We start from the raw sequence: 27,887 nt of genomic DNA, 5'->3' as shown, positions 1-27,887 counted from the left end.
AAGAGAATCAGAAGATCAAGGTCATGCTCAGATATATATTGAATTTTTGCAAGCCTGGATGTGTCAAACATAAACACTTTTTTCATTGTAAGTTAGTCATTTTGTTTTGTTTGTTTCAGTAATGGAAACTAATACATACATTTTGGAAGACTGAAGTTCAGAAGAAAGAGAAAATAGAATCAGGCCTAACCCAGTGGCTGCAAAAAAGGCTAAGAACAAAAAGAAGACCTACACATAGAGAAGTATGTGTAGAAACTCTACCATGCCTTTCTGGGTGATCTCCTCTCTAGGTCTCACCTGAGTGAGGTCAGCCTGCATCCAGAATACAGCAAGCCAACACTGGTATTTTGGAACAAGGGTTTGAGCTGTAAAGAAGAGAGAGGATTCAGTTAATGGTCTGAGTAGGGGAAAATGGGAGGAGCAAGAGAGAAAGAAGTGTTATACTGGAAACAGTTTGTGTGGTAAGGGAAGACGTGTGAGACTGGATGGGTGAGAGAAGCAGTAGAGATATAGACCAATTAGAATTTGAAGCAAGGACATTCATGAGTGTGAAAATAAGAATGTGGTGTAAACTAGTGGCAGGCAATAAAGGTAAGTAGGCAGTATTGCAAGTAGAAGGTAGACAGGACTAGAATGAGTTCAATGAATGTGGTAAGGGAGGGATGAATGGAGATCAGAGAGATAGACCAGGTACCAGTGGGTATAGGAAGAAAAAAGTAGAAAGAATTGGGATCTGTGGGCACAGTACTGATGTAATATGAGAGATCTGAACAGATATCAGAATGAAGTATAAGGGAGAGACAAAGGCAGTGTTAGATTGGAGGAGGGCTTTAGCAAATGGGTTAAGAATCAGAACAATGGTATGGCTGGAGTAGGTGGGTATAACCTGCAACTCTGGGTAGGGCAAGGACAGGTGGGTAGGTCACCAATGATAAAGGCAAAGTATGTAGCCATGAATAGAGTAGGTAGTCAGGGCATACATTGGTGAAGCAAGAGAGAGAGGTAACAAAGGCTGGAAAAAGTAGGTGAGGCAAAGTATAGCAAGACAGATGTGGTAGGTACCAATAAAAAGGGTGGGGAAAGGGGGGTGAGCAAGTCTTGAATTCATGAACAAGTGATAAGTGAAAATGATAAGAAGGGGATAGTTAGACTGGGAGCAGGTGGTTGGGCTAGAATATAAGTGAGCATTGGTAGGTGCAGCAAGAGGGGGTTGTGGGTAGGACCTTAGTGAATAGATGGGGCAAGTAAAATGTGTTATGGTAGGATTAGGTGGAAAATAACGTAAGGGAGGGAGCAAGTCACCAGAGGGAAAAGCAAGAAAAATAGGTAGGACTGAAAAAGGTGGGCAGGGTACCATGGAAAGTCACATGAGAAATATGGGTAGAAACAAATGGCAGACCAAGACAGCGATGTGGTGGGTAGGGATTCAGTAAATTGGTTGGGCAAGTCGGTAGTAGGTGGTGTAATCTTTAGATAGGGCAAGAAGAGGTGAGAAGGGCTGAGAAAAGGTAGGCAGAGGCTCAACTGATATTATAAAAGTAATCTAAGTGAGCATTAGTTGGGGTAGTAATAGAGAATCATGGATGTGGATGGAGTAGGTGGGCCTACCATCAGTGACTAGAACTAGAGACAGGTAGGCTGTGCTAGAAGAGGTAGAAGAGGTACCAGTGAATAAAGCAAGAAGGCAGGGATATAGTGAGCAAATGGGGCATCAGTGACCCAGGTAAGGGAGGTGGTAGATAAATGGTGTAAGTGAGTCTTAAGTAGGTGAGGCAATAGGTAAGCACGCTACCATTGTGTGTGGCATGTACAATGTGGGTGTCTGGAGGTAGATAAAACAAGAAAGAGAACTGGATGGAGATTTAGTGGGTGAGTTGGAAAATCAGGTGACACGTATGGCTGAAGTGAGCAAACGGGACCAAAGGTGAGGCAAGAGAGGTGGACAGAAGTCTCACCAGGAGCTTCAGGATTTTCTCCACTTTATTGAACTTGGCCGATCCTGGAACCAACATGTCACTCATGTAGGGTAGGTTTGTGATGGTGAAGTTAAGAGTGCACCTTAGCAGAGCAGAGCTCAAGGCTGCAATTAGATTAGGAAAGAAGTTAAGTTCTGAGTCATACAGGAGCTAGCTTTGGGGTTTAGGATGTATTTTATATTTATATCACTGGGATCCATGCATTCACATGTAGGGCAACAGTTTGAGGTGTCTCTTCTAGAATTAAACAAACAGAGAAATGAAACCCTTTATTTTGAATGATATGAATACTAGTAATTAAATACTTATGGCAATTAAAATATAATAGTATTATGCTTTCAGCCTTGGTAAGATACCACATTTTACAGCAGACAGCAGTTCTTCCAGGGATCCATTAGTCAAAGTACTGAGAATAACTTTTTAGTGCTTAGATATAAACAGAACATCTGTATCATCTCCTCCAAAGCTCAGGGATTATCACAAAAGAAGAGGAGGAAAGAAGATAAAAGGAAGATTGGAAGGAGCTCTATGGAATGCTGTCATTAACACACCACATGGCCGATGAACTTAAATCCATAGCAGCTGTTACCTATACAATGTTCCAACATGAATGAAGGGCTCATCTAACCCATTCTTTGTTGAGGAGCTATTAGCAAGTAATGGGTTTTGGGGATCATGGTAAAAACATGCTTTGCAGTTGTACAGTCACTGGTAAGTTGCACATGCCTCTATTACTGCTTTTGACTAATTGTTTTCTTTTTTATTGATTCCCTTCATGTCACAACATGGCAACTGTACATAGCTTTATCTATGTATCACTAACAGGTTTGCTCAAAGGGACATGTCAGGGTTATTTTCTCCAAGCAGGATCAATTGTCAGCTCAGTGTAAAGCCTTGGGTCAGAGAGTTCTGAAAAGAAGCAAAGGCATTTAAAGCCATGAAATATGTCTACTTGGACAAATGTATGTGGATGTTGCTGTGCGTATATGTATCTGTGTTTACATATATGTGGGACATGTGTGTGTGCAAGTACATGTACAAGTATGTGAGACCCAAAGTTGGTGTCAGCTATCATCTCCAGTCATAGTCCATCTTATATATTGAGGCAAGGTCTCTTGCAGGGAACCCAGAGCTTTCCCTTTCTACTAGTCTGTCTTGTTTGTTCCAGAGAGGCCCTGGACTCACCTCTTGCATTCTGGGATTGCAGGGAAGCTGCTATGCTCACCCAGATCTTATGTGGGTTCTGGGGACCCAAACTCTTGTCCTCATGTTTATTTAATGAATACATTATTTATTGAACTACCTCTTGGCTCTATATCCCCAAGATGACACCTGAGGAAGAATAACAGAGACTCACCTCTCACTTCCACAAGTATAAGCTATAAGCACACACAAGCATGTGCGTACACACACACACACACACACACACACACACACACACATACACACACAGAGAGAGAGAGAGAGAGAGAGAGAGAGAGAGAGAGAGAGAGAGAGAGAGAGAGAGAGAGAGAGAGAAGTCTTGGACATTTGAGTCAAATTAGAAAGCTGAGAAATTTATGAGTTGATGTTTATACACTGCTTCCTATACAAATTTGTTCTTGACAAACTGGTCTGCTGGTTAATATTCTTTTAAGGCTTTGAGAAAGATTTACAAGTCAATAAACACCTACATTAAGAAGCAGACAGCAGAGAATGGGTTGGCTTTGGAGGCTGATGCTGGGGTGGGAAATAGTATTCTGAGAATTCTCAGACCTTTGAAGACCCTCTATCACTATCAAGGGTCAACCTTGGGATTCTCAGGGACATTCTTCTCCATCCCTTTCCCTGTATCCTGCAATTATAGGAACCACTGGAAGTATTTTCAGAGAAAATTTTACTTGTGGGTTTGGAGATGGGATTTGCTATATTTGAAGAAACAATGGTAATCAGAGAGACTGTGGGAAAAAGAGATATCCATTTAGAGTAAAGACATCTGTGTAGAGACACCTTGAAGAGTCTCTTAATCTGGGTTCTTCTATGTTTTAAATTGTTATTCATCTCAGCCTGGAATTTCAGTGAAGAATAAAATGGAAACAACAGGCTTTTGCCTTCTTTTATTTCAAAGAGCTGGGTCTAGTGATAAGTATAGTAGGAAATTAAAGAAACTTAGAGTACTCACCTCTGGGGGTAGTAGCCAGGATCTGGTTTCTGTAACCTACAGAAATAATAAGATATTCAAACTGTAGTAGAGTTGAGGTAAAGGAAAGGTTTGGGCTCTCAAAACAGAAAGCACAGAATGGCTGATTCTCACCATTGACATAGAGACTGTTCTGGTCCAGGGTATAGGGGCCCAGCTGGGTGACACTCTGGGTCAGACTGCGCAGCTCCTCATATATCTGTTTACTTTCCAACCTGTGGCCAGCAGGATCTAGGTGGTAGGTGCAAGTGGCATCCACCCCTGTGGCTGCCCTATTTTTCTCTGGCCTGGAAAGGTTAAATAAGAATGATGATAAATGGATTGCCTGAGGAGGGATTTCGAGACATCTGGAATAGCACATGAAGTGGTCAGAGGAACAGAAATATCTGATAGAGACTTACAAAGTCAGTTGTACATTTTCTATCTTATTGACCTCCAGTAATGTTTGATCCTGGGCAGACAGTGAGTCAAGAATTTCTATCAATTACAAGAATCACATAAGCAAGTGTAGATTATGGGAGGAGAAGAAGTCACAAATGAGACATATGAAGAATAATAATCAGAACACCAAAGGTCAAAATCAGTGAGCAGAAAGAATATATTTGTCTTAAGAAAAATCACATGGGTCAACATTGGGATCCACAGGAAATGTTCTTTTATTTCAAAGTAAAGAAAGGAAGGAAGGAATCTAGAGTGGATGATTAGAAAGAAGTTGCAATTTTGTTGATGGATTGTAGAACAAGTGGTAGAATCAGGAAACATTTTGGTACCAGATATGGTACTTCCTGAATTCTCCTGTGCAAGAGACATGTAGAAGTGTTGGGAGGACCTTGAACACAATCTTTGATCTGAGAGAACTTTAAGCAACTCTTGCCTGTTATTCAAAGGACTCACCTGAGAAAGTTTAGCCTGCAGCCAGAATACAATTGACCAACACTGGTTTTGCTGAACAAGGGTCTGAGCTGTGAAGAAGGAGAAGAGGGTTAAGGAGGATGAATGAGGGATAGAGAGGACAGAAGTGCGATGTACAAAGCAGGCAATGGTGAATTGAACTTGCATATGTATAGTCAGGAAGAAGTTGTCAATGGTTTCATCAAGGGGCATGGCATAGCCAGTAGGTGGGATGGATGCACTGAGCAGGACTCTTACCAGGCTTTGTAGGGTTCTTTCAGTGATATTGAACTTCCTGGATCCAGGATGATCCATATCCTTCTCAAACTCCAGGTTAGTGATGGTAAAGTTGATGGTGAAAGGCACCAGAGCAGGGCTGGTTGCTGCAGATGGGATGGCAGAAAGATGAACTCATGCTTTTGTTTCTCTCTGGATTTCAGCATGAGGCAACAACTATGTACATTTTTAAGCACTGGGGAGATTTTTTTTCCATAAGAAGCACAGGTTCTTTAAGGGGGAGTGGGGAGAAAGACCTTACCAGATCTTCAACTTAAATACCAAAGATAAGTAGGATTGCTGCATAGAGATAATGTCACCATGAAGCAGAATTGAAGTTTACTTTTCTGTCCAGAAAGCTATCATGTCTGTAGTCATGCTTGGCTTCTGAGGTTTTTTTTAATGTAAATCTATTTTATCTCTTTTATTTTTCAATTTTTACTATGCTGGGCACTTTCATGCAAACCTATAATGTACTTGGACCATACCCTTCCCACACAAAACTCACAGACTTCAACTTTTTTGTTCCCACCTCCCGCCTCTCCCATTCTATCTGATCCCTAAGACAGTAACACTTTAACTTTTTGTCATCTAGTCATAAATATTATATATAAACAAGTGTGGAACCTAAGACTCACAAATGAGAGGAAACATGATATTTGTCTTTCTGAGTCTAACAATTGACAGTGTAAAGCCAGTTACATCGGTTTTCTTACAATTGAGATAGCTTATTCCTTATTGCTACAATATTCCATTGTCCACATTTTCTTCACTGATTTGTTTGTAGACATTGCAGTTGGTCCCAAAACTCAGCTATTATGAAAATTGTTGCAATAAATACTTATGTCCAAGTTTCTTTGAGCTATGATGCCCCAGGGTCTTGTGGGTACACAAAATGGTACAATGGAGTCATATATTAGCACAAGTATAAACAGCCAGAAGAATGTAGATAGAAACTAACACTTCATTTCACTTTTCTCAGAGTGGTGGTCATCAAGAAAACAAACAATGGTGTAAGGATGTGGAACACTTTGAGTAGTAAGTTATGTTATTCCCACCATGATGAAAACCAGGACAGAAGCTTCTAAAAAAATAATCTGTACTCTTTCTTTGAGATGCACATATTTATTATTGATTTAAGAACTAAGACATTAAATAGTCTGTCTCCAGCCTCACCATATCTAACTGGCAGAACCCAGGCCACATAACTGTAGTAATTTCATGATTTCGGGTCATTTACTATACATGACTCTAAGCTTTTACATTAGAATCTGATTTTTATGTCACTGACATTTAAAGGTTTATCACATAAACCTTTCAGTAGTCAATAGAAGATAATTTTTTATTTTGTTTGTATGCCTGTGCATTTGGGGTCAGAGATCATGTCTTATGTCTTCTGTTTTTTCTACTTTTTTTGTTTTCTTTTTGAGAAAAGAACTTTCTCTTTTTATCAGTATCATTTTTTATTTTATATTTTATTTACATTTCAGATGTCATCCCTTTTCCCCATTTCCCCTCCCTAGAAAACCCCTATCCCATGCCCCCTTTCCCTTTTTGCTTTTATACAATTTTTTAAAAATGTTCATCGGAGGCTTTATAAGTTTGGTAATGCTCAATCAGAAGTGTAAGCCAATACCCAACTTAGATATATCAACTATCTTTGACTGGTGGAGACACGTGAACATCTGCCTCCATGCCCCCCTTCTCTCTCTTTCTCTCTCTCATCACCTAGCTTCTCCTCTCCTTCATCTTCTCCTTTCCTTACTCTGTCTCTTCCTCTCGGTACTCCTTCCCCCTTAGCTCCTCCTACATATCACCCTTCCTGTTAAAATAAAACTTTTCTCTCAAAATACAATTAGAACATAATTATTCCTTATTGTACCAGTGAGGTACAAGATATTCCTAATACCCAGTCCATCATTTTGTTGACTAACCAGAACCTCTGTCATCTCCCCTAACTAAAACATTTAGTTTTGACCCTGGCTTTTTTCTTGGCTTTAGAATGAATGTCAGCTGAAAACCATCCACTCAGATCTTGAGAAAAGAACTTCCATTGAATGTGGAGCTCACTGACTTGCCTATACTAACTGACTTGTAGAACTCAGGAATGCTCCTGTCTTTGCCTCCCCAATATTGTGATTACAGGTATGTACTACCACACCCATCTTTTTACATGAGTGGTGCAGAGATAAACTTGGAATCTCATGACTGTGTTAGAAGCACTTTACTTGATAGACCTATCATTCCAGTCCTAATGTGATTTTTTATCACTGCAAGATTTTTTTCTGTAATTCTTATACTTTTATAGTCCAGGCAATATGCTCTCAAATAACAAAAGATGCCAGATACCATTGGAAACTGTTTGCAGACAGAACCAATTCTGTTCATTCTGACAGTTGACTTGTCATAATAAAAAAGTGGAGTGTGAGTAGACAGGATCACACAAAACCAACATGAACTAGAATGACACATGGTTTCTAATCCTGGCATTTGGACATTCGTTCCCATAAATTATGCAGACAGAAGGACCCTTTCCTTATTAATTGTTAAGTAGCCAAGACATACATGTATTTGCAAATGACCTCCACTTTTATCCCATCAATCAACTTAAGAAAAACATTTTTTAACACAACATGCTGGTCACTTGGTTATTTATGGAAATTAAGCAGCTGATCTCAACTGAATTATTATATAAATTAATCCTTAATTAATAACTCTACCAGTTTCTACCTCTGAAAGGATTAAGAAAAAAATTTATAAATGAGAGGCCAAGAAGATAAATCAATTGGTAAATTGACTACTGCACAAGCATGAAAATTTAAGTTCAGATTTCTAGCACCCATGTTAAAAGGGGAAAGGGGGAGAAGTTAAGCAGTATTGTGCAGGTCTGTAACCACAGCTTTGTGGGGGCAGAGGCAGATGCACCCCTGGAGTTCTTTGGCTAGCCAGCCTAATTGAATTGATAAGCTATAGCTTTTGTGTGAGAAACTGTCTTAAAAATGTGGAGAGGCTGGAGAGACTGTCATAATTCACTAAATAGGATTAAGTGATGTTAATGTACTTCCCATTTTACAGCTAGAAATACTTGCCAATGGAAGCTGATTTGCCACAGTTCATGCAACCACAAAAATGAAAATATGAATATAAATAGTATTCATGATATGTATTGTAGAATTAATTTATTGTTCAATTAATATATGAGAGTTGGTGTTATACTAGGTCTAGATTATTTTTGTATTTTTAAGTAATTTTAAATTATTTAAATGTATTTGTGTATGTCTGTCTGAATGTGTGCCATATTTACAGGAACCTGTTGAAGCCGAAAAGGCATCAAATCCCCTGCAAATAGAATTAAAAGTGAGTGTGGGCTTTCTGGAAAAGCAATCCTCAACTACTGAGTCACCCTTCCATTTCCATCTTTTTAATATTTTCAGCAACATTTCAAGTATTGATTCTCAATGGTCCTTTTAACACAAATCCCGAGGTTGCATACATGACAATAACATAGCAGTGCAAGTTTTAGGAATCTTGGTGTGGTTTGAATGAGAAATGTTGCTGAAAGGCTCATGTGTTTGGATTCTTGGTCCACAGCTGGTAGAATTGATTGGGAAGGCTGTGGAACCTTGGGGAGGTGGATCTGGAGTAAGTGAGCCCAGTTCCACTTTTTTCCTATTTCCTGACTTCAGAGGCAGTGAGAACAGTCATCCTTTGTTCCTACCACAATGCCTTTTCTTCCATGACAGATTACTGCAAATGGTAACTGAGAACAAACCCTGATGCCCCAAAGGAGCTTCTTGTGGAGTATTTTGTCACTGCAATGAGAAGAATAACAAACTTGTATGTCAGCAGATTATACAATTCACACTACTAGAGTCAAACAATACAAGTTGTTTACAAGCACCAAATCCCAGTGATCAGCAGATGAATATTTCTTGTTCTATTTAAAAACCTTCCTGGTACATTTGGCAGTTTTAAAATAGAAAATATTATAGAATATGTAGGGAAGGAATGCAGAAAACAGAAATACTAGGCTTATAGATTTTGGACAAATCACACCTTTAAAATTCTGCTAAACAATAAGACTATACTTTCGTGATTAGAAAATGAGCAGAAATAACCTTTTATTTATTTAATCTATTCAATAACAAAGGTTTTTTTCTTCTCCTCTCCCCCTTAAAAAACAAAACAAAAAACAGCTAGCTCTTGTGTAGCCCAGTCTAAATTCTGATCCTTCTTTCTCTAGCTCCCAAGTTACAAGCATGTGCAAGGCTCACTTTATGTGATGTTGGTCGGAGTTCAGAATTTTGTCTATGATAGGCAAACATTCTGCTAACTAAGCTACATCTTCAGTGCTGATATAGTTATTAAAACAAACTTATGAGTGATTGTTTATTTGACAGACTAGAGATTTGATCAATGAATGTGCTTTCTCCTTGAGCAACAGCCATTACAGACTAAATAAATACCCTCACCAACTAGCCATGGTAGAATGTATGCTAGTTATGGATGTTGGATGGTGCAGAATTGAAGGGCCAAAAATATTAGAAATGGGTCCTAGGGAATGTTTTAGGTGGTAGGTAAGTGTTTAATAATCAAAGATTACCCAGGGACCTGGGAAGACTCTATTAAATCTTTGGTGTCCTCTGACATTTTTTCATCTGCCTCAGATCTCTGCTTATTTTTAAATTTCTTGGAGAATTGAAACAGTAGAAAATTCATACCTGTTGGGGTAAAAGAAATGTTTGGTATGCCTTCAGAAACAGTGGCCAACACTGAAGCTGAAAAAAAAAAAATCAAGTGTTTTGACTTAAGACCCTATCCATGAGGAGACATAAGGAAGTAGCACCTTCCTTGTTCTTCCCTAAATAAAGGTTAGTCTCAAGCATAGAATAGAGATTCAGACTCAGGAGCTTAGTAAAGAATAATGAAGAACTCATGATACTCACGCCTGTGGGTGGTGGCCAGAATCTGCTGTGTATAACCTACAAAGAAAATGAAAAAAGAGTGAAAATTAGGTGGAATTGGGAAAGCAGGGGTGTGGGAGGACAACACTGTGACTCTGAAATATAGCTCACCATTGACATAAAGACTGTTTTGGTCCAGGATGTAGGGCCCTAGCTGCATGATGTTCAGTTTTTTCAGCTCCCAGTATACACGTTGTCTGTCCAGCTCTTGATTAGAAATGTTGGGGTGGTAGGTGCAGATGGCATCTATGCCTGTGGCTGTCCCATTGTGCTCAAGTCTGGGAAAAGCAGGCAATGGAATTGACATTAAATGGGTCATCTGGAAAGAGATCCAGAGGTATCTGGGACAGGTATGGAAGGGTCAGAAGAAATGGAACATCTGGTGTACTGCTGAAAAGCCAAGCTTATACTCTATGAATATGCTAATTTCTAATAGTTAACTTGTGATCATGAGTAGACATGGAAGTGAAAGTGTTAAATGTAATGCAAGACTCACACCTACATCATCATGTCACAATGCCTAAAAGGGTCATATTTACAACAGATGAAAACATGAATTAGGAATTATAGCAAATGGAAAATCACACTGTCTTAAGAGGAATTCTATGCACAGGACTTAAGCCCTTAACCTCTGTAATTCTTTATTTCAGAGCAAAAGAAAAAGAAAGAATTAAGAATATTAGAGCATTAGGATCCTGTTGGAGTTGCAGGCTATGAGGACTGCTGAGAACAAATGGAAGGATCTGGAGTTAATATGTAACTAGGGGTTGTGTGTTCTAAATTTTCCAGTGCTGGGGACATAAAAACAGAAGGCAAGCTGATTAAACTGTCCTAGAAATATCTGAGGAAAGACAGGTCCAACATAATTGTGATACATGTGTGTATGTGTGTGTATGTATGTGTGTGTTTATGCTTATGTATGCATATAGATGTCAGATGTTTATTGTACCTATCTATCTTGATAGCATCTATCTTGGCTTTTTGTTTGTTTTTGAGAAAAGTCTCTCTCTCTCTCTCTCTCTCTCTCTCTCTCTCTCTCTCTCTCTCTTTCTCTCGCTGTCTCTCTCTCTCACTGTGAGGCCTAAGACATACTGATTTAACTAACTGGCCAGTCAATCCCCAGGACTGTCTAGTATATATTTCTCTAGCACTGGGTTTACAAGCACATGTTGTCATAACTGACTTTTCTGGTGGGTGTTGGGGATCAAACTCAGATCTTCATGCTTGGTCAGCATGCCCTTTATTAACTGAACTATCTCTGTAGCTCCTGGCCTATTATTATAAGATCTCACCTGAGCAAAATCAGTCTGCATCCAGAGTACAGGGGTCCAATACTGGTTTTACTGAATAATGCTCTGAGCTGTGGAGAAAGGTGAAAGGCATGAGAACTATGCTGTAGATGAGGGTAAGGGAGACAGGAGAAGGGCAAGTTGTTATCTGGGTGCAGGTCTTTCACTTATGAGCTATGTATGAGGTTGTTGGGGCCTCCTTCCTTGTCATGTGTACGTGGAGGTTCTAATGCTAATCCCGTTCCCCAATTGGTTCTTGATTTGTCAATAAACAAAGCCAAGGCTGGGGGAGCCAATTGCTAGGTGGAGGATATAGGTGGGACTTCTGGTTACCAGGAGGAAAAGGCAGAGGCAAGGAAGGAGAGGGACCTTTTCTGCTATGCTTTGGAGGAAGAATGTAACAATCATGCAAGGTCTTGGCAAGAGCTTGGGCCTGTGGCCTCCACTACAAGTGGGTAGCCAAAGATGTTTGGCAGGGCTAGGTGGGGCTAGCCACTAAAGTTTAGTACATGTGGAGAAACAGAGATAATAAATTGGAAAGGGCACATTTTTCTAGGTGGGAGAAATCTGTGTCCAGCATTTATGCCAAGAAAGAAAATGATAAGGAATCAACTGTGTGTGTGTCTTTTATCCATAGATTCAAGGACCTCAGGAAGGGCCTGGTGGAGCCATCACCTCCAGGAGCTAATGGCAGATAGAAAGGGAAGCCGGGGCGGGGGGGAGGGCTTGTAGCATGGCCCTTTCTGGGTAAAGGCAGTAGCCATTTTAAAACTAGACATAAGAGTCATGACTTGGGTTGGTGAGTGTAGCTTTCATCTGTAAGTGGGCCTATATACACTGGAGTGGGTGTCTCACCAGTTTCTGCAAGATTCTCTCAGTGGTGTTGAACTTTCTGGATCCAGGGTGACCCATGTCCTTTACATACTCTAGATTAGTGACAGTGAAGTTGATGGTAAATGGCACCAGCACAAGTCCTGCTGCAGAAGAAGGAAGGGAGGGATGGAAGAGACATGCTTTAAAGTTACTTTTTCTCTCTCTCTCAACTAGGGTTGGGACATCACCTATGAACATCTCTATTACTCAGAAAGGGTTTCTTCAGAAGTGGATGGTTTCATAATAAAAAAGACTCAGACATCAGCCTCATCTGATAGGTACCAAGGATATATATTGTTACTCTTAACTGACAAATGCACTAAGGAAATATATTGGACTAGCTAAGAGGCTCAAAGTCATATAAGTATTATTCGTTTTAAATTTTTGTTTTAACAAAATATGTTCTTTGACACATGCTTATTTATTGATTATGCATGTGTGTGTGTGCGTGTGTACCTGTGGTTGAATATATGTGCACATGCATGTGTGTGCACATGTATTTGGGAAACATTGCATGTGGGACAGCATACATGGGGATGACAAATGACACCTAGGCTGTTTTCATTCAGGACTATCCATTTTGCTTTTATAAGATGGGTCTTTAATTGGCCAAGTACTCCTCAGGTAGGCTAGAATAGATGTCCAGTGAGGTCCAGTTCTCTTCAAGGCTATGTCTTCCATGAGCTAGGATTATAAGTACATTACATTACACCCCTTATTTCCTTCCTTATTTCTTTCTCTCCTTCCTTACTTTCTTTTTTCTTTCTTCCTTCTCTCATTTTTCTTCCCTCCTTCCCTCTCCCTTCTTTCTTCTCTACCCTCCCTCACCAACTCTTTAATATGGGCTCTAGGGAACTGAACTCTGATCCTTAGGCTTGCAAGGAAAGCACTTTAAAACTTAGCTATCCCATTAGCTTTTATTATTGTTTTTATTCTTATTCTTTAGAAATCTATTTGTTGGTCCTCCATGTGTGAGGTCCTATTAAAGGAGCTTATACACAATGGATTTGTTATTATAAATCAAATAATTATTATGATGTCCATTTACCAATTCCAAAACCTGGCACAATGAAGACTGACAAAAATAGCTTTGTGAGTTAAGCTGCTTGCTGCTAAGCCTGCTGACTTGAGTTCTATTTCTGAAAACCACATGGTAGAAGGACAGAACAGACTCCTTCAAATTGTCTTCTGACTCCCACATTTTTATAGTGGTGCACCACACACACACACACACACACACACACACACACACACACACACATGGGGGGGAGTGAGGGGGTGTTAATAAATCAATGAATGTAAATAAAAAATATGGAGCCAATGGAAAATTAAATAATTTCCCAAATAACAAAATCCAACTCAAAACCAGAAGATACTACTTTATTAATATATTGCTTATTCATTTAACACATGTGATCTTCTGGTATTGTGTTAAATTCTGATTACCTTTACATTACTGATAACACCTTTAAACACTATATTTCATTACTATTTTTAAATAAATTCTATAATTCTTTCGGACAAGGTCTCATATAGCCTATGCTGGTCTCTAACTGATATGTAGTAAAGGATGACAATAGTTTTATCATCCTGCATTGATTGTCCAAGTCCTATGATTACAGCCATCCCTCAGCATGCCCAGGTTAAGTGGTGTTGAGGTGGAACTTATGATTTCATGAATGTTAGGCCTGCAGTATATCAGCCAATCTATATCTATAGTCAGGCCTGTTGATTTTGAATCATGAAAATTTAGCATAGTAGTATGATTGGAAGGGGGACTTATATCACCACACGATATCAAACTCTCCATACTAGAAAAAAATAGAAGTTGCCAACAGATATTAAATTCCAAAGGGTAACAGATGGGTTTTTCTTGCCTAATTTTGAAATATTACTAATATTTTTTCAACTTTAATTCTTTCAACTTTAATTTCTTAGCTTTTAAAATTTGTGGTTGTGGAGGACATATACACACATGTTAGCATGTGCATATGAAAGTCAAAGGACAACTTGTGGGAATGTGTTTTCTCCTTCTAACATGTGGGTCCCCAGAATAGAACTCAGGTTTGCAGCCTACATCCACTAAAGCACATCAATAGGCCTCAAATTTTTCATAAGTCTCACAGTAAAAATGTTGCAGATAGAATAGAAAAAAAGAAAAAAAGAAAAACCAGAACCTAATCCTGAATATAGAGGACTCATTATCTGATGATTGATTTATCAGGGTTCATCAATTTAGTACAAATCAAATGTTCTTTAAATGTCTAATAAAAGAATATGACTATAGGCTTCACACATAGTGAATGACTGGATACACATTTAAATTAAGAATTATCCAGCCTCCACTGGACCAAAGACTTCCTCACCCACTTATGCCTGACAATGTCATCCTCCCCTACGTATACAGCTAGGGCCATGGGTTTCTCCTTATATGCTCCCAGGCTGGGTGTGAGGAAGTCCTTGGTCCAGTGAAGGCTGGATGCCCCAGTGTGGGGAAAATCGTGGATGGGAAGGTGGGAGTGGAAGGGTGGGCGGGGGCATATCCTCATAGAAGCAGGAGGAGGGGGGATGGGATTAGGGTTCCTGGGGGGAATGGGGAAAGGGACTACATCTGAAATGTAAATAAAACATATAGAAAAAGAAAAAAAAGTATTATCCAGAGTAACTACTTACTTATTCAATAACAAGAGTCCTTTAAGCAAGCTGTAGATGAATTGCTCAGTTGATAAAACAGGAATTTCATGTTTTGCTGAGACAGCTGGTGGCACAGCAGTGATTACACACCAGATTTCTAGTCTCAGCCCACAACCCTGTTGCTCTATACACTTGTAACGAATGGCTGAGAAGTGATTTGGAAGACAGTGGCCATAGATAAGTTTCAGAAACAAGTACCAGAAGTTCTGAGTGCCAGGGAATAGATAGGATTAAGCAGATTCTTGGTGGTTTTGGAAGAACATGTGAAAGTCATCAAGAGTCCATCTTGGGCTCATCTAGAGCATGACACTTTTTCTACCCCTTTTCCTGACTCTAAAGATTCTAGAACCAATATAAAAATCTTGAGAGAGGAGAATTTTTACCTGTAAGACTTGGAGAGTTGCTTATCATTTCCATAGAAGCAATGGTCATCATAGGTGCTGTGGAGGGAGATAGACCTATGATTAGAGCAGAAAAGTCATTAGCTTAGAGACATCTAGGAAACAATACAGATGTTGGGGTGATTTTGTTTCTAAGTCTTTATCACGGGCTAGACATGAGATATGCTTATGTCCTTTAGCAATTTCACTTGAATTCAAACATTCATTCCAGGAAGGAGAGGGATGGCTCATGAGACTTACAAAATAAACAGACTTTAGAATGAAAGCTAAAACTAGGAGATTCTTGAGGGTCCAAGGTTATTGAAGCAGTAAAAAGTTTTGAGGGCAGAAGATGCTGACCAGATGAGCTGCCTGGAAGAGATTCTGTGACCTGGTGAGGTACCTTCAAGTCAAACAGTGAGCTCTAAAGATACAGCTTGTGTGAGGTGTCACCCATGCTAGGGTTGCTATTGGTGATGAGGCTGCCTTTGAATTATCCTGCTCTTGTGAGTAACCCTAATAAACTCACTGCTCACCCAAGCTGGTTAGTAGTATAATTGTTAATTTGGTGTATCATCAGTTCCCTATCTGGAGTGAGTACATGTTTTTGTGTCACGTATTTCCAGGAAATGTCTCAGACAAGAGTTTGTGAAGGGGAGACGAGGCTTCTTCTTTTACTCAGAAATCCCATACTATATCTGGGAATCATAGGTGTGGTTGAGATTTATGAATACTGAGAATACTCACTCCGAGTAGTGGTAGCCATGATCTGATGTGTGTAACCTGTAGAGCAAATGAAAGAAAGAGTGAAAATGGAGGGGAATAATGAAAGGGAGGTAAGAGAGAATGTGGGCTTGTCACTACAGCAAAGTGGAGATGGCTACTGCTCACCATCAACATAGAGACTTTTCTCATCCAGAATGTAAGGGCCCAACCTGTTGATACCATAGGTCAGCCTGCTAAGCTCCCAATACATCATTTTTCTGTCCAGTCCAAGGCCAGCAGGATCAGGATAGTAAGTGCAGACAGCATCCACTCCTGTGCCTGCACCATCATTTTCAGGTCTGGGAAGGACAGATGAGACAATGCATAATAAATGGATATATTAAGGAGGCATCCTGAAATACTGGCACAGGGCAGGAAGTAGCCACAGTAAATGAAAATGTTGGTAGAAACCCAGGGATCAACAGGTGGGTGCATTTGCCCCCAGTCCTGACAGCCTGGGTTCCATCCCTGGGACATCTATGGTATAAGAAGAGAGGTGGTGCCAATAAATTATTTTCTAGCTTCATATGAATACCATGGCACTGGTGTTCACACACACATACACACACACACACACACACACACACACACACACACACACAACGCATGTGGGCACGCACACAGATGAGTTCAAGCACTCACACACAGTCACACATATATACCAAATGAAGAACAATTTTTTTTAAGAAGGAAAAAGGAAGATTGGAACAGACAGGACTCAGCATTTGATTCTGAGAACAGTAATTTCCACTAGAATGAGATAATAAAAAGTCATGTGGTCATAATTTTTCTTTTTTTTTTTTTTTTATCAAACATAAGACTGAAATCACTACTCTTGTGTCCTGGTATCTGAGGAGGTCACATATCCAAGACAAGTGAGAACTTGATTTAGGATTGACAGCAAATGGAAATGGCAATTTTTGTCTTCATAGTAACCAGAGAACAAAATCTGAATGTGTAAAAAAAAATATATTTCTTTATTCCAAAGGCAGAAAATGGGAGTCAAAATTCAGACAGGAAGATCAGGAACATTAAAACTGTGATACTGTCCACTAGGTGTGAGATAGCTGGGGGGAGGTGGAAGTATTAGAAAACATCTTATGTCAGGACTTTCTCACTTCACCTGAACAGAAGCCATGTGGAAGGACAGCAAGAAGGAAACTGAGCACATTTTTAGGCCTGGCACCCCAGTTCCATATCCCAAAATGTACCTGAGCAAGGACAGTCTGCAGCCAGAATACAGGGCTCTGACACTGGATTTTTTGAACAATGTCTTCAGCTGTGGAAGAAAGTTAGAACAGTGATGAGAGCTGAGCAGGTAGAGGTGGAACAGAAGTGAGGCTGGCAAGGTGTTGAGACATTTCATCCTTGAGGTCAGGCTGAAATGGGTGGGGTCTTCTTGCAAGATTTCATCTTTGGAGTTTTCTTTCAGGGGCATTGCATGGCAGGAAGGCATGGCTTATACCTCTGTGTAGTGCTAGGTACAATGTGCAGGACTCTCACCAGGCTCTGTAGGGTTCTCTCAGTGATATTGAACTTTCTAGATCCAGGGTGACTCATGTCCTCCTCAAACATTAAGTTAATGATGGTGAAGTTGACAGTAAAATGCTCCAGAATGGGCCCTGCTGCTGCAAAGGAGATAGAAGAAAGACATACACCAAGGCTATTGTTTCTCTCTGAACTTTAGCTTGAGGAACAGCTGTGTTCATATTCTTGCACTGAGGAGATTCTTCCTCTAGGAAAACAGTTTCTTTGAAAAGAAAACCTCACACCAGCTTCAACTAAATTACTAAGGATTGCTACATGAGGCTAAATTCACAATCAAGTAGAAAGGAATTATATCTGTCTCACCCGTTGGCAAGATATCTATAGGTTTCTTCTTTCCTGAAGTTCCTTCTTAAAACCCAGTCTTTTATGAAGTCAACAATTCTTCAGCGAAATACATGTTGCTATTGATTGATTGACTGATGATGGTGTGTATGTGCATGTCAAAGCATGAGTGTGAAAATCAGAGAAAAATTTCAGGAACTGGTTCTCCTCTACCACAACATAGGTCCCAGGAGTTAAAATCGGTTCATCATGTTTGGCAGGAAAAATCTTTGTCTTCTAAGTCATCTCACTCACAAGTTTGTATGTGGCAGTCTGTATGTGTCCCATATGAGGACTTTACATATAGAGGTTCTTTACTTATATTAGACTGGTTGCTTGCACTGAATAAAGTATTGTAACGCAATGCAAGTAGTATGAAAATAGGATACAAATGTAAAACGGCAGCAAATTATTAAGGATTTGTCATCAAGTCTCCAGGTGGCAGGTTCCACAGTTAATAATGGACATGTATTGAATTTTTATGCATTCTATACATTCAGCATATATGAGGGTATGCTATTGCATTAGATCTGATTTTTTAATGTGAATATGAGTACATATGACATATGTCATATATGCATATGTGTGAAGGCCAGAGAAACAACCTTGGCTGTTGCTCTCTGAGTATCACCTACTTCTCTTGGCATAGAGGTTATCATTGGCTTAATGTATACCACTTATGCTACATTAGCTGTCCAGGGAGGTTCATGGATCTTCATATCTCTACCTCCAGGTCCTGGAATTATATGTATTATCTACCATATCTGGCAATTTTACCTGGATTTAAGTAATCAAATCCATGTCTACTGCTTACAAGACAAGTTCTTTACTGGACTAGCACTTCTGTCTCTAAATTTGTTTTTGACACATTGGCCACTATACCTTTCAGTTCTCACCTATGAGCCCTGCTGGCTTAGATACTTTAAAGTACTGGGAAAGCATTTAAAGTCACAGACAATCTACAGGATTCATAATGAGTTTTAGAAAATGGCTTGGGGTATTGACTTTGGAAAAGGAAAGAAATCCTCTGGGATATTGACTTTGGAAAAGGAAAGAAATCCTCTGGAAACTGAGAAGACCCTGTTATCAAGAGTTAACCTTGGGCTGGTTAGGGATGTGTCACTTGCTTTATTTTTTCTTTGGCATGCTGAAATTATAAGAACATCTTTAGAGAAAACATTCCCAATTGTAGGACTGGAGACAGGAATTGTCATCCCACCAGAAATCATAGACTCCATGGATTAAAACTTCACCAGTTGTTTAGAGTGGAAAATACTTTCATTTTTGAGGCAATGAGAGGAGGTAGACATGTGTGAAAATTTCAATTTAATGTGCAAGTGTGCACATATATTGCATTGCATATGGAGGCCAAAAAGACAACATCTGGTGTCATTCTTTTTATAAATTATTTTATTGTATTTTATGTGTGTTTTTGTACACATGGATGTCTTTGTACCATGTGCATGCTTGATGCTCAGGAAGGCCAGAAAATGGCATCTCTTCTCTTGGAACGATAATTACACATGTTTGTAAGCACATAGAATAGAACCCAGGTACTCTAGGAGCACAGCTAGTGCTCTTAACTGCTGACTCATTTCTCCAGCCCCTCAGGTATTGTTCTTTCTCAAGCACTGTCCATTTTATGTTTTAAGGCCAAGGTATATGGGTTCAATTGGCTGATATCATTGGTCAGTTTGCTCAGTTCTCATTGTCCTGCCAAGGTCATAGGGCCTGTGCATCCACAATTCAACTAGACTGGCTGAGCATGAAACACCAAGGATCCCCTTGTCTATTCCTTCTTGAGCTTGAATTACAAATGTGAACCATGATACCCAGGTTTTTACCCAGCTGCTAGGGATCAAAGTCCATATCTAATGCTAGCATTTTCCTGAGGTGTGCCTCCAGCAAGACTGGAAGCTTTTTAGGGCAAACATTTTGTTCATCTCTAGGAGAAGAGAGGCTTAAGGAAAGAAATACAGATGGGGGCTTTTGTTTCTTTATATTTTATGGGTCTGGGGCTTACAGCATAGGAGAGAGTTGATGAGCCTCAGAATACTCACTTGGAAATGTGGTGGACTGGATCTGGTGTGTATAACCTAAAGAGAAAATAAAAGAGTGAGAATGGAGTAGAGTGAGGAAGTGGGGGCTGGGACAGGAGAGTGTATGCTCTGGACAAGAACACACATGGCCACTGCTCACCATTGATGTAAAGGCTGTTCTTGTCTAAGGTGTAAGGGCCCAGCTGAGTAACCTTGTTGGTCAGGTTGCTCAATTCCCAGAAGACCCGTTCATTGTCCAGCCCAGGTCCAGTTGTGTCTGCATGATGAATGCAGATGGCATCAACTCCTGTGGCTGCTCCATCTTTTTTAGGCCTGAGAAGAACAGATGAAAGAATGATGATAAAGAGATTGCATAGGAAGCATCTTAAGTTGAAGGGCAGGAGAGGAAGGAGCCAAAGGAGATGTGGTGACTGGTGTAGAGGTAACACATAAGGCTTATATTCTCTGAGTATACTGACTTCCAGTCATCTGTGAACCTCAGCAGGCTTGGTGTAAGAATGTTTACTGAATGAAAGACACTAATCTATGTTCTCATGGTGTGAGGAACAAAGTATTCATGTTAAAGACAGAGGTGGATTTGAGAATTAAAGCAAAGACCAGAGACAGTAATGTCTCTGCTTTTTAGCTTTAACTGTCAACTTGTATCACCTGTCAATAGAGTTTCATTGAGGAATTATCTACATTGTGCCAATGTGTGGACATGCACTGGGGAATGATCTTAATGAAGCTAATTAATATGGGACTCCCTATCCTATGTGCTTAGTGCCAGATCCTACTCCAGGGGTCCTGAAGTGTATAGGAATAGAGAAGTCAATCTGAGTACAAATGGGAGAACATTCCTAATTTTATGTTTCTTGATTTTTGCCTGTGGGTATGATGTGAAGTCTCAATCATTAGCTGCTCTGACTTCCCTGAAAATCATTATAAGTGGTCACTTGAGATGTAAAGCTAAAATAAACCATTTTCCCCTAAGTTTTTGGTCAAAGTACTTATCACAGTATAATAAATAATACTAGCAGACCTCTGCCAGGTCTGCTGTTGTGTGGATCCCGGATTCTGCCTGAGACATCCTGGAAGGTCCACTCAACCCAGAGCCACAGAGGAACAACTGAACTCAGAGCGTCAGACAACATATCCTGAGATATCCTAGAGGAGCCACTGCACTCATATCAGTGGGCACCTTATCCTGAGACATCCTAGAGGAGACACTGCACCCAGAGCAACAGACACCTAGCTGGACTGCTACCTTGGAGGCACCATATCCTGAGGCATCCTAGAGATACCACTGTACTCAGTGCAGCTGGAGAAGACCACAGATGTATCTGGACCACGAGGAGATCAGACACAATCGAGACAACTGGAAAGGCAGGCTTCAGTCAGAGACAGCAAGTACAGGCAGCACTAGAGTTGACCAGATGGCGAAAGGCAAGCACAAGAACGTAAGCAACAGAATGAAGTTACATGGCATCATCAGAACCCAGTTCCCCCATCATAGCAAGCCCTGAACACCCCATTACACCAGAAAAGCAAGATTCAGAATTAAAATCACTTATGATGATGATAGAGGACTTTAAGAAAGACATAAATAACGCTCTCAAAGAACTTAAGGAGAACACTAGTAGACAGATAGAAACAATTAAAGAGGAAACACAAAAATCCCTTAAGGAATTGCAAGAAAATGCAACCAAACAGGAGAAGGAATTAAACAAAACCATCCAGGATCTAAAAATGGAAGTAGAAACAATAAAGAAATCACAAAGGGAGATTACCCTGGAGATAGAAAACATAAAAAAAAAAAGGATCAGGAATCATAGACACAAGTATCACCAACAGAATACAAGAGATAGAAGAGAGAATCTCATGTGCAGAAGATACCATGGAAAACATTGACACAACTGTCAAAGAAAATGCAAAATACAAAAAGCTACCAACCCAAAATATACAGGAAATCCAAGACACAATGAGAAGGCCAAACCTAAGGATAATAGGTATAGATGAGGGGAAAGACTCCCAACTTAAAGAACCAGAAAATATCTTCAACAAAATTATAGAGGAAAACTTCCCTAACGTAAAGAAAGAGATGTCCATAAATATACAAGAAGCCTACAGAACTCCAAATAGATTAGACCAGAAAAGAAATACTTCCTGCCACATAAGAGTCAAAACATCAAATGTACAAAACAAAGAAAAAATACTAAAAGCAGTAAGGGAAAAAGGTAAAGTAACATATAAAGACAGACCTATAAGAATTATACCAGACTTCTCACCAGAGACCATAAAAGCCAGAAGATCCTGGACCGATATCATACAGACCCTAAGAGAACAAAAATGCCAGCCCAGACTACTATACCCAGCAAAACTCTCAATCAATATTGATGGAGAAACCAAAATATTCCATGACATATCTAAATTTACACAATATTTCACCACAAATCCAGCACTTCAAAGGCTAATTGCTGGGAAACTCCAACACAAGGAGGGAAACTACAACCTAGGAAAAGAAAGAAAGTAATCCTTCAACAACCCTAATAGAAGGTAGCTATACAAACATATCTCCACTGCCAATAACAAAAATAACAGGAAACAACACTTATTTTTCTTTAATATCTCTTAATATCAATGGACTCAATTCTCGAATAAAAAGACATAGACTATCAGACTGGAAACATAATCAGGACCCAACATTTTGCTGCATTCAGAAACGTACCTTTGTGAAAAAAAACAGATACTACCTCAGAGTAAAAGGTTGGAAAACAATCTTCCAAGAAATGGTCCCAAGAAACAAGCGGGAGTAGCAATTCTAATATCAAATAAAATCATTTTTCAACCAGAAGTAATCAAAAAAGGTAAAGAAGGACACTTCATATTCATCAAAGGAAACATGTACCAAGAGGAACTCGAAATTCTGAACATCTATGCCCCAAATGCAAGGGCACCCACATACATAAAAGAAACTTTACTAAAGCTTAAAGCATACATTGCACCCTACACAATAATAGTGGGAGATTTCAACAACCCACTCTCAGCTATGGACAGATCATGGAAACAGAAATTAAACAGAGACACAATGAAACTAACAGAAGTGATGAACCAATTGGACTTAACTGACATCTATAGAACATTTCATCCTAAAACAAAAGAATATACCTTTTTCTCAGCCCCTCATGGTACCTTCTCCGAAGTAGAACATATAACTGGTCACAAAACAGGCCTCAACAGATACAAAAAGATTGAAATAATCCCTTGTACCCTATCAGATCACCATGGACTAAGACTCGTCTTTGACATGGACAAAAACAACAGAAAGCCCACATACACTTGGAAACTGAGCAATGCTCTACTCAATGATAACTTGGTCAAGGAAGAAATAAAGAAAGAAATTAAAGACTTTTTAGAATTAAATGAAAATGAGGACACATCATATCAAAACTTGTGGGACTCACTGAAAGCAGTACTAAGAGGAAAAATCATAGCTCTAAATGCCCACAAAAAGAAAATGGAAAGAGCATACATTAACAACTTGACAGCACACCTGAAAGCTTTAGAACAAAAAGAAGCTAATATACCCAAGAGGAGTAGACGGCAGGAAATAATCAAACTCAGGGCTGAAATCAACCAAGCTGAAACAAAAAGAACTATACAAAATATCAACAAAACCAGGAGCTGGTTCTTTGAGAAAATCAACAAGATAGACAAACCTTTAGCCAGACTAACCAAAGGGTTCAGAGACAGTACTCAAATTACTGAAATCAGAACTGAAAAGGGAGACATAACAACAGAAACAGAAAATTTTAAAAAAAATCATCAGATCCTACTACAAGGGCCTATACTCAACAAAATTAAAAAATCTGGATGAAATGGACAATTTTCTAGACAGATACCCGGTACCAAAGTTAAATGAGGAGCAGATAAACCATCTAAACAGTTGCCTAACTCCTAAAGAATAGAAGTAGTCATTAAAAATCTCCCCACCAAAAAATGTCTGGGGCCATATGGTTTCAGTGCAGAATTCTATCAGAGCTTCCAGACAGACCTAATACCAATCCTCTTCAAGCTATTCCATCGAAATGAAACAGAAGGAACACTACCCAATTCGTTCTATGAAGCTACCATTAAGCACATACCTAAACCACAGAATGATGCAATAAGAAAGAGAACTACAGAATATTGATGCAAAAATACTCAATAAAATTCTCACAAACCGAATCCAACAACACATCAAAACAATTATCCATCAAGATCAAGTAGGCTTTATCCCAGGAATGCAGGGATGGTTCAATATTTGAAAATCCATCAATGCAATCCACTACATAAATAAACTCAAAGAAAAAAACCACATGGTCATCTCACTAGATGATGAGAAAGCATTTGACAAAATTCAACATCCCTTCATGTTAAAAGTCTTGGCAAGATCAGGAATTCAAGGCCCATACCTAAACATAGTAAAAGCAATATACAGCAAGCCAGTAGCCAACATCAAACTAAATGGAGAGAAACTTGAAGCAATCCCCCTAAGATCAGGGACTAGACAAGGCTGCGGACTCTCATCTTACCTATTTAATATAGTACTGGGAGTCCTAGCTAGAGCAATTAGACAACAAAAGGAAATCAAAGGGATAAAATAGGAAAAGAAGAAGTCAAAATTTCACTATTTGCAGATGATATGATAGTATACTTAAGTGACCCTATAACTTCCACCAGAGAACTCCTAAACCAGATAAACAACTTCAGCAAAGTGGCTGGATATAAAATCAACTCAAACAAATCAGTAGCCTTCCTCTACTCAAAGGATAAACAGGCTGAGAAAGAAATTAGGGAAATGACACCCTTCACAATAGCCACAAATAAAATAAAATATCTTGGAGTGAATCTAACCAAGCAAGTGAAAAATCTGTATGACAAGAACTTCAAGTCTCTGAAGAAAGAAATTGAAGATGATCTCAGAAGATGGAAAGATCTCCCATGCTCCTGGATTGGCAGGATAAAGTGAGTAAAAATGGCCATCCTGCCAAAAGCCATCTACAGGTTCAATGCAATCCCCATCAAAATTCCAAATCAATTCTTAATAGAGATAGAAAGAGCAATTTACAAATTCATTTGGAATAACAAAAAAATCAGGATAGCGAGAACTATTTTCAACACTAAAGGAACTTCTGGGGGGAATCACCATCCCTAACCTCAAACTGTACTACAGAGCAGTAGTGATAAAAACTGCATGGTATTGGTACAGAGACAGGCAAGAAGATCAATGGAATAGAATTGAAGACCCAGAAATGAATCCACACACCTATGGTCACTTGATCTTTGATAAGGGAGCTAAAACCATCCAGTGGAAAAAGGTCCGCATTTTCAACAAGTGGTGCTGGCTCAACTTGAGGTCAGCATATAGAAGAATGCAAATTAATACATTCTTATCCCCTTGTACAAAGCTCAACTCCAAGTGGATAAAGGACCCTCACATAAAGCCAGATACACTGAAACTAATAGAAGAGAAGATGGGGATGACCCTCGAATACCTAGGCACAGGGGTAAAGTTCCTGAACAGAACACAAATGGCTTATGCTCTAAGATCAAGAATTGACAAATGGGACCTCATAAAATTGCAAAGCTTCTGTAAGGCAAAGGACACTGTCAACAAGACAAAACAGCAACCTACAGATTAGGAAAAGATCATTACCAATCCTAGATCCGATAGAGAGCTAATATCGAATATATACAAATAACTCAAGAAATTAGACACCAAACAACAAAATAACCCCATTAAAAATGGGGTACAGAGCTAAACAAAGAATTCTCAACTGAGGAAACATGAATGGCCAAGAAGCACCTTAAGAAATGCTCAACATCCTTAGTCATCAGGGAAATGCAAATCAAAACAACACTGAGATACCACCTCACACCAGTCAGAATGGCTAAGATCAAAAATTCAGGTGATAGTAGATGCTGGTGAGGATGTGAAGAAAAAGGAACACTCCTTCATTGTTGGTGGGGTTGCAAGCTGGTACAACCACTCTGAAGTCAGTCTGGTGGTTCCTCAGAAAATTGGACATAGCAATACCTGAGGACCCAGCTATACCACTCCTGGGCATATACCCAGAAAATGCCCCAACATATACCAAAGACCTATGCTCCACTATGTTCATAGCAGTCTTATGTATAATAGCCAGAAGCTGGAAAGTACCCAGATGCCCTTCAACAGAGAAATGGATACAAAAAAATGTGGTACATTTACACAATGGAATATTACTCAGCTATTAAAAATAATGAATTCCAGAAATTCTTAGGTAAATGGATGGAACTAGAAAATATCATCTTGAGTGAAGTAACCTAATCACAAAAGAATACACATGGTCTTTACTCACTGATAAGCAGAGACTAGCCCAAAAGTTTGAAACAACAAAGATTCAACTAACAGACCACATGAAGCTCATGAAGGAAGAAAAAGTGTAGATGCCTAGGTCTTTCTTAGAAGGAGTAACTAAACAACCAAGGGAGCAAATATAGAGACAAAGTGTGGGACAGAATCTGAAGGAGAGGTTGTGTGGAGACCATTCCACCTGGGTATTCATCCCATGTGCAGTCACCAAAAATAGACACTGATATGGATGGCAGGAAGGGAAAGCTGACAGCAGCCTGATAAGGCTGTCTCCTTAGAGGTCCCCCAGAATCTGACATACCCAGAGGCAGATTCTCGTAGCTAACCATTAATCTGATCAAAATTTCTCAATGGAGAAGTTAGAGAGTAAATTGAAGGAACCTTAAGGGCTGGTGGTCCCATGAGGAGAGCAACAATACCAACCAGCCAGAGCTCCCCAGGGTCTAAACCACCAGCCTAGGAGCACATATGGAGAGACACATGACTCCAGCTGTATATGTAGGGGAGGATGGCCGTGTTGGGCATAGGTGGGAGACAAGGTCAATGGTACCTTGAAGGCTGAGCACTGAGTGGGGGAAATCTGAGGGTGGGGAGGAAGAATGGGGGGTAGGTGGGTGGACACCCTCATAGAAGCAGGAGGAGGGGGAAAGGGATAAGGGGTTCCTGAGTGGTGGGGGGAATGTGGTAAGGGGATAAAATTTGAAATGTAAATATTATATCCAATGAAAGAGGGGAAAAAATAAAAGTGGTTAGAACCAACATCCTTAATAAAATGTCAGCCCTCTTAAAAAAATTATCTTGATACTAAAATTTGTTTTGAGAATTGTATATTGCAGAATAATCAGCCTTGGTGTATCTACTCATCAAGCAAGCTCTGCAGACCTGCTCAAACCTCTGAGGTCCTGGATTTCCATCTGGATGCAGTGAAGACACAGCATCAGAGGCTTATCAATTTACTCTTCCCCCCACTCCTCTTCTAATATCTCAATGTCCATAATCAGCTTGAAGAAGCTCATGAAGAATCAGAGCCCCTATTCCCTGGACTTGGGGACTAAGGTAGTAAATGTTGGACTGTCTTTCTAGGGAAAAGTAGTGGTTTTGTGGGAATAGAGAGGATTAGCTAGGGTTTATTGCATAGCCATAACCTATTAGTAGAAATCTGTACAATTATTATCAAGATGGAGATATAATCTCTTAAATGGCACCAATTTACTTTGATTACAAATTTTAAGGTTTTCATTGGTACGAGCTTCTTATTGATATAAAAGTGAGATGAATACTGTTACTCTCATAGG

General features: G+C 39.6%; 1 protein-coding gene across 9 annotated transcripts in view; it reads right to left on the bottom strand.

The window, feature by feature from the left end:
• Muc16 (mucin 16, cell surface associated) overlaps positions 1 to 27,887 on the bottom strand; it is a 191,066-nt gene that overhangs the window by 64,887 nt on the left and 98,292 nt on the right. For 3 of the 9 annotated variants that reach the window (XM_076925982.1, XM_076925987.1, XM_076925990.1), the window contains 18 exons: positions 20,356 to 20,528; positions 20,217 to 20,252; positions 17,791 to 17,915; positions 17,499 to 17,566; positions 16,414 to 16,586; positions 16,270 to 16,305; positions 15,526 to 15,600; positions 12,431 to 12,552; positions 11,579 to 11,646; positions 10,398 to 10,564; positions 10,269 to 10,304; positions 10,044 to 10,100; positions 5,305 to 5,429; positions 5,050 to 5,117; positions 4,270 to 4,442; positions 4,138 to 4,173; positions 1,956 to 2,080; positions 298 to 365 (listed from right to left, as the gene is read on the bottom strand). In XM_076925982.1, the coding sequence (XP_076782097.1) occupies positions 298 to 365; positions 1,956 to 2,080; positions 4,138 to 4,173; positions 4,270 to 4,442; positions 5,050 to 5,117; positions 5,305 to 5,429; positions 10,044 to 10,100; positions 10,269 to 10,304; positions 10,398 to 10,564; positions 11,579 to 11,646; positions 12,431 to 12,552; positions 15,526 to 15,600; positions 16,270 to 16,305; positions 16,414 to 16,586; positions 17,499 to 17,566; positions 17,791 to 17,915; positions 20,217 to 20,252; positions 20,356 to 20,528 (1,731 nt within the window). The remainder of the gene's footprint in view (positions 1 to 297; positions 366 to 1,955; positions 2,081 to 4,137; positions 4,174 to 4,269; positions 4,443 to 5,049; positions 5,118 to 5,304; positions 5,430 to 10,043; positions 10,101 to 10,268; positions 10,305 to 10,397; positions 10,565 to 11,578; positions 11,647 to 12,430; positions 12,553 to 15,525; positions 15,601 to 16,269; positions 16,306 to 16,413; positions 16,587 to 17,498; positions 17,567 to 17,790; positions 17,916 to 20,216; positions 20,253 to 20,355; positions 20,529 to 27,887) is intronic. The other 6 variants (XM_076925985.1, XM_076925988.1, XM_076925983.1 and 3 more) reach the window with 5 other exon arrangements.

The sequence above is a fragment of the Arvicanthis niloticus genome, chromosome 27 (assembly GCF_011762505.2).
Source record: "Arvicanthis niloticus isolate mArvNil1 chromosome 27, mArvNil1.pat.X, whole genome shotgun sequence".
NCBI classification, from domain to species: domain Eukaryota; kingdom Metazoa; phylum Chordata; class Mammalia; order Rodentia; family Muridae; genus Arvicanthis; species Arvicanthis niloticus.
The sequence above is the reverse complement of the archived record's forward strand: the minus strand, read 5'-3'. Positions and strand labels throughout refer to the sequence as shown.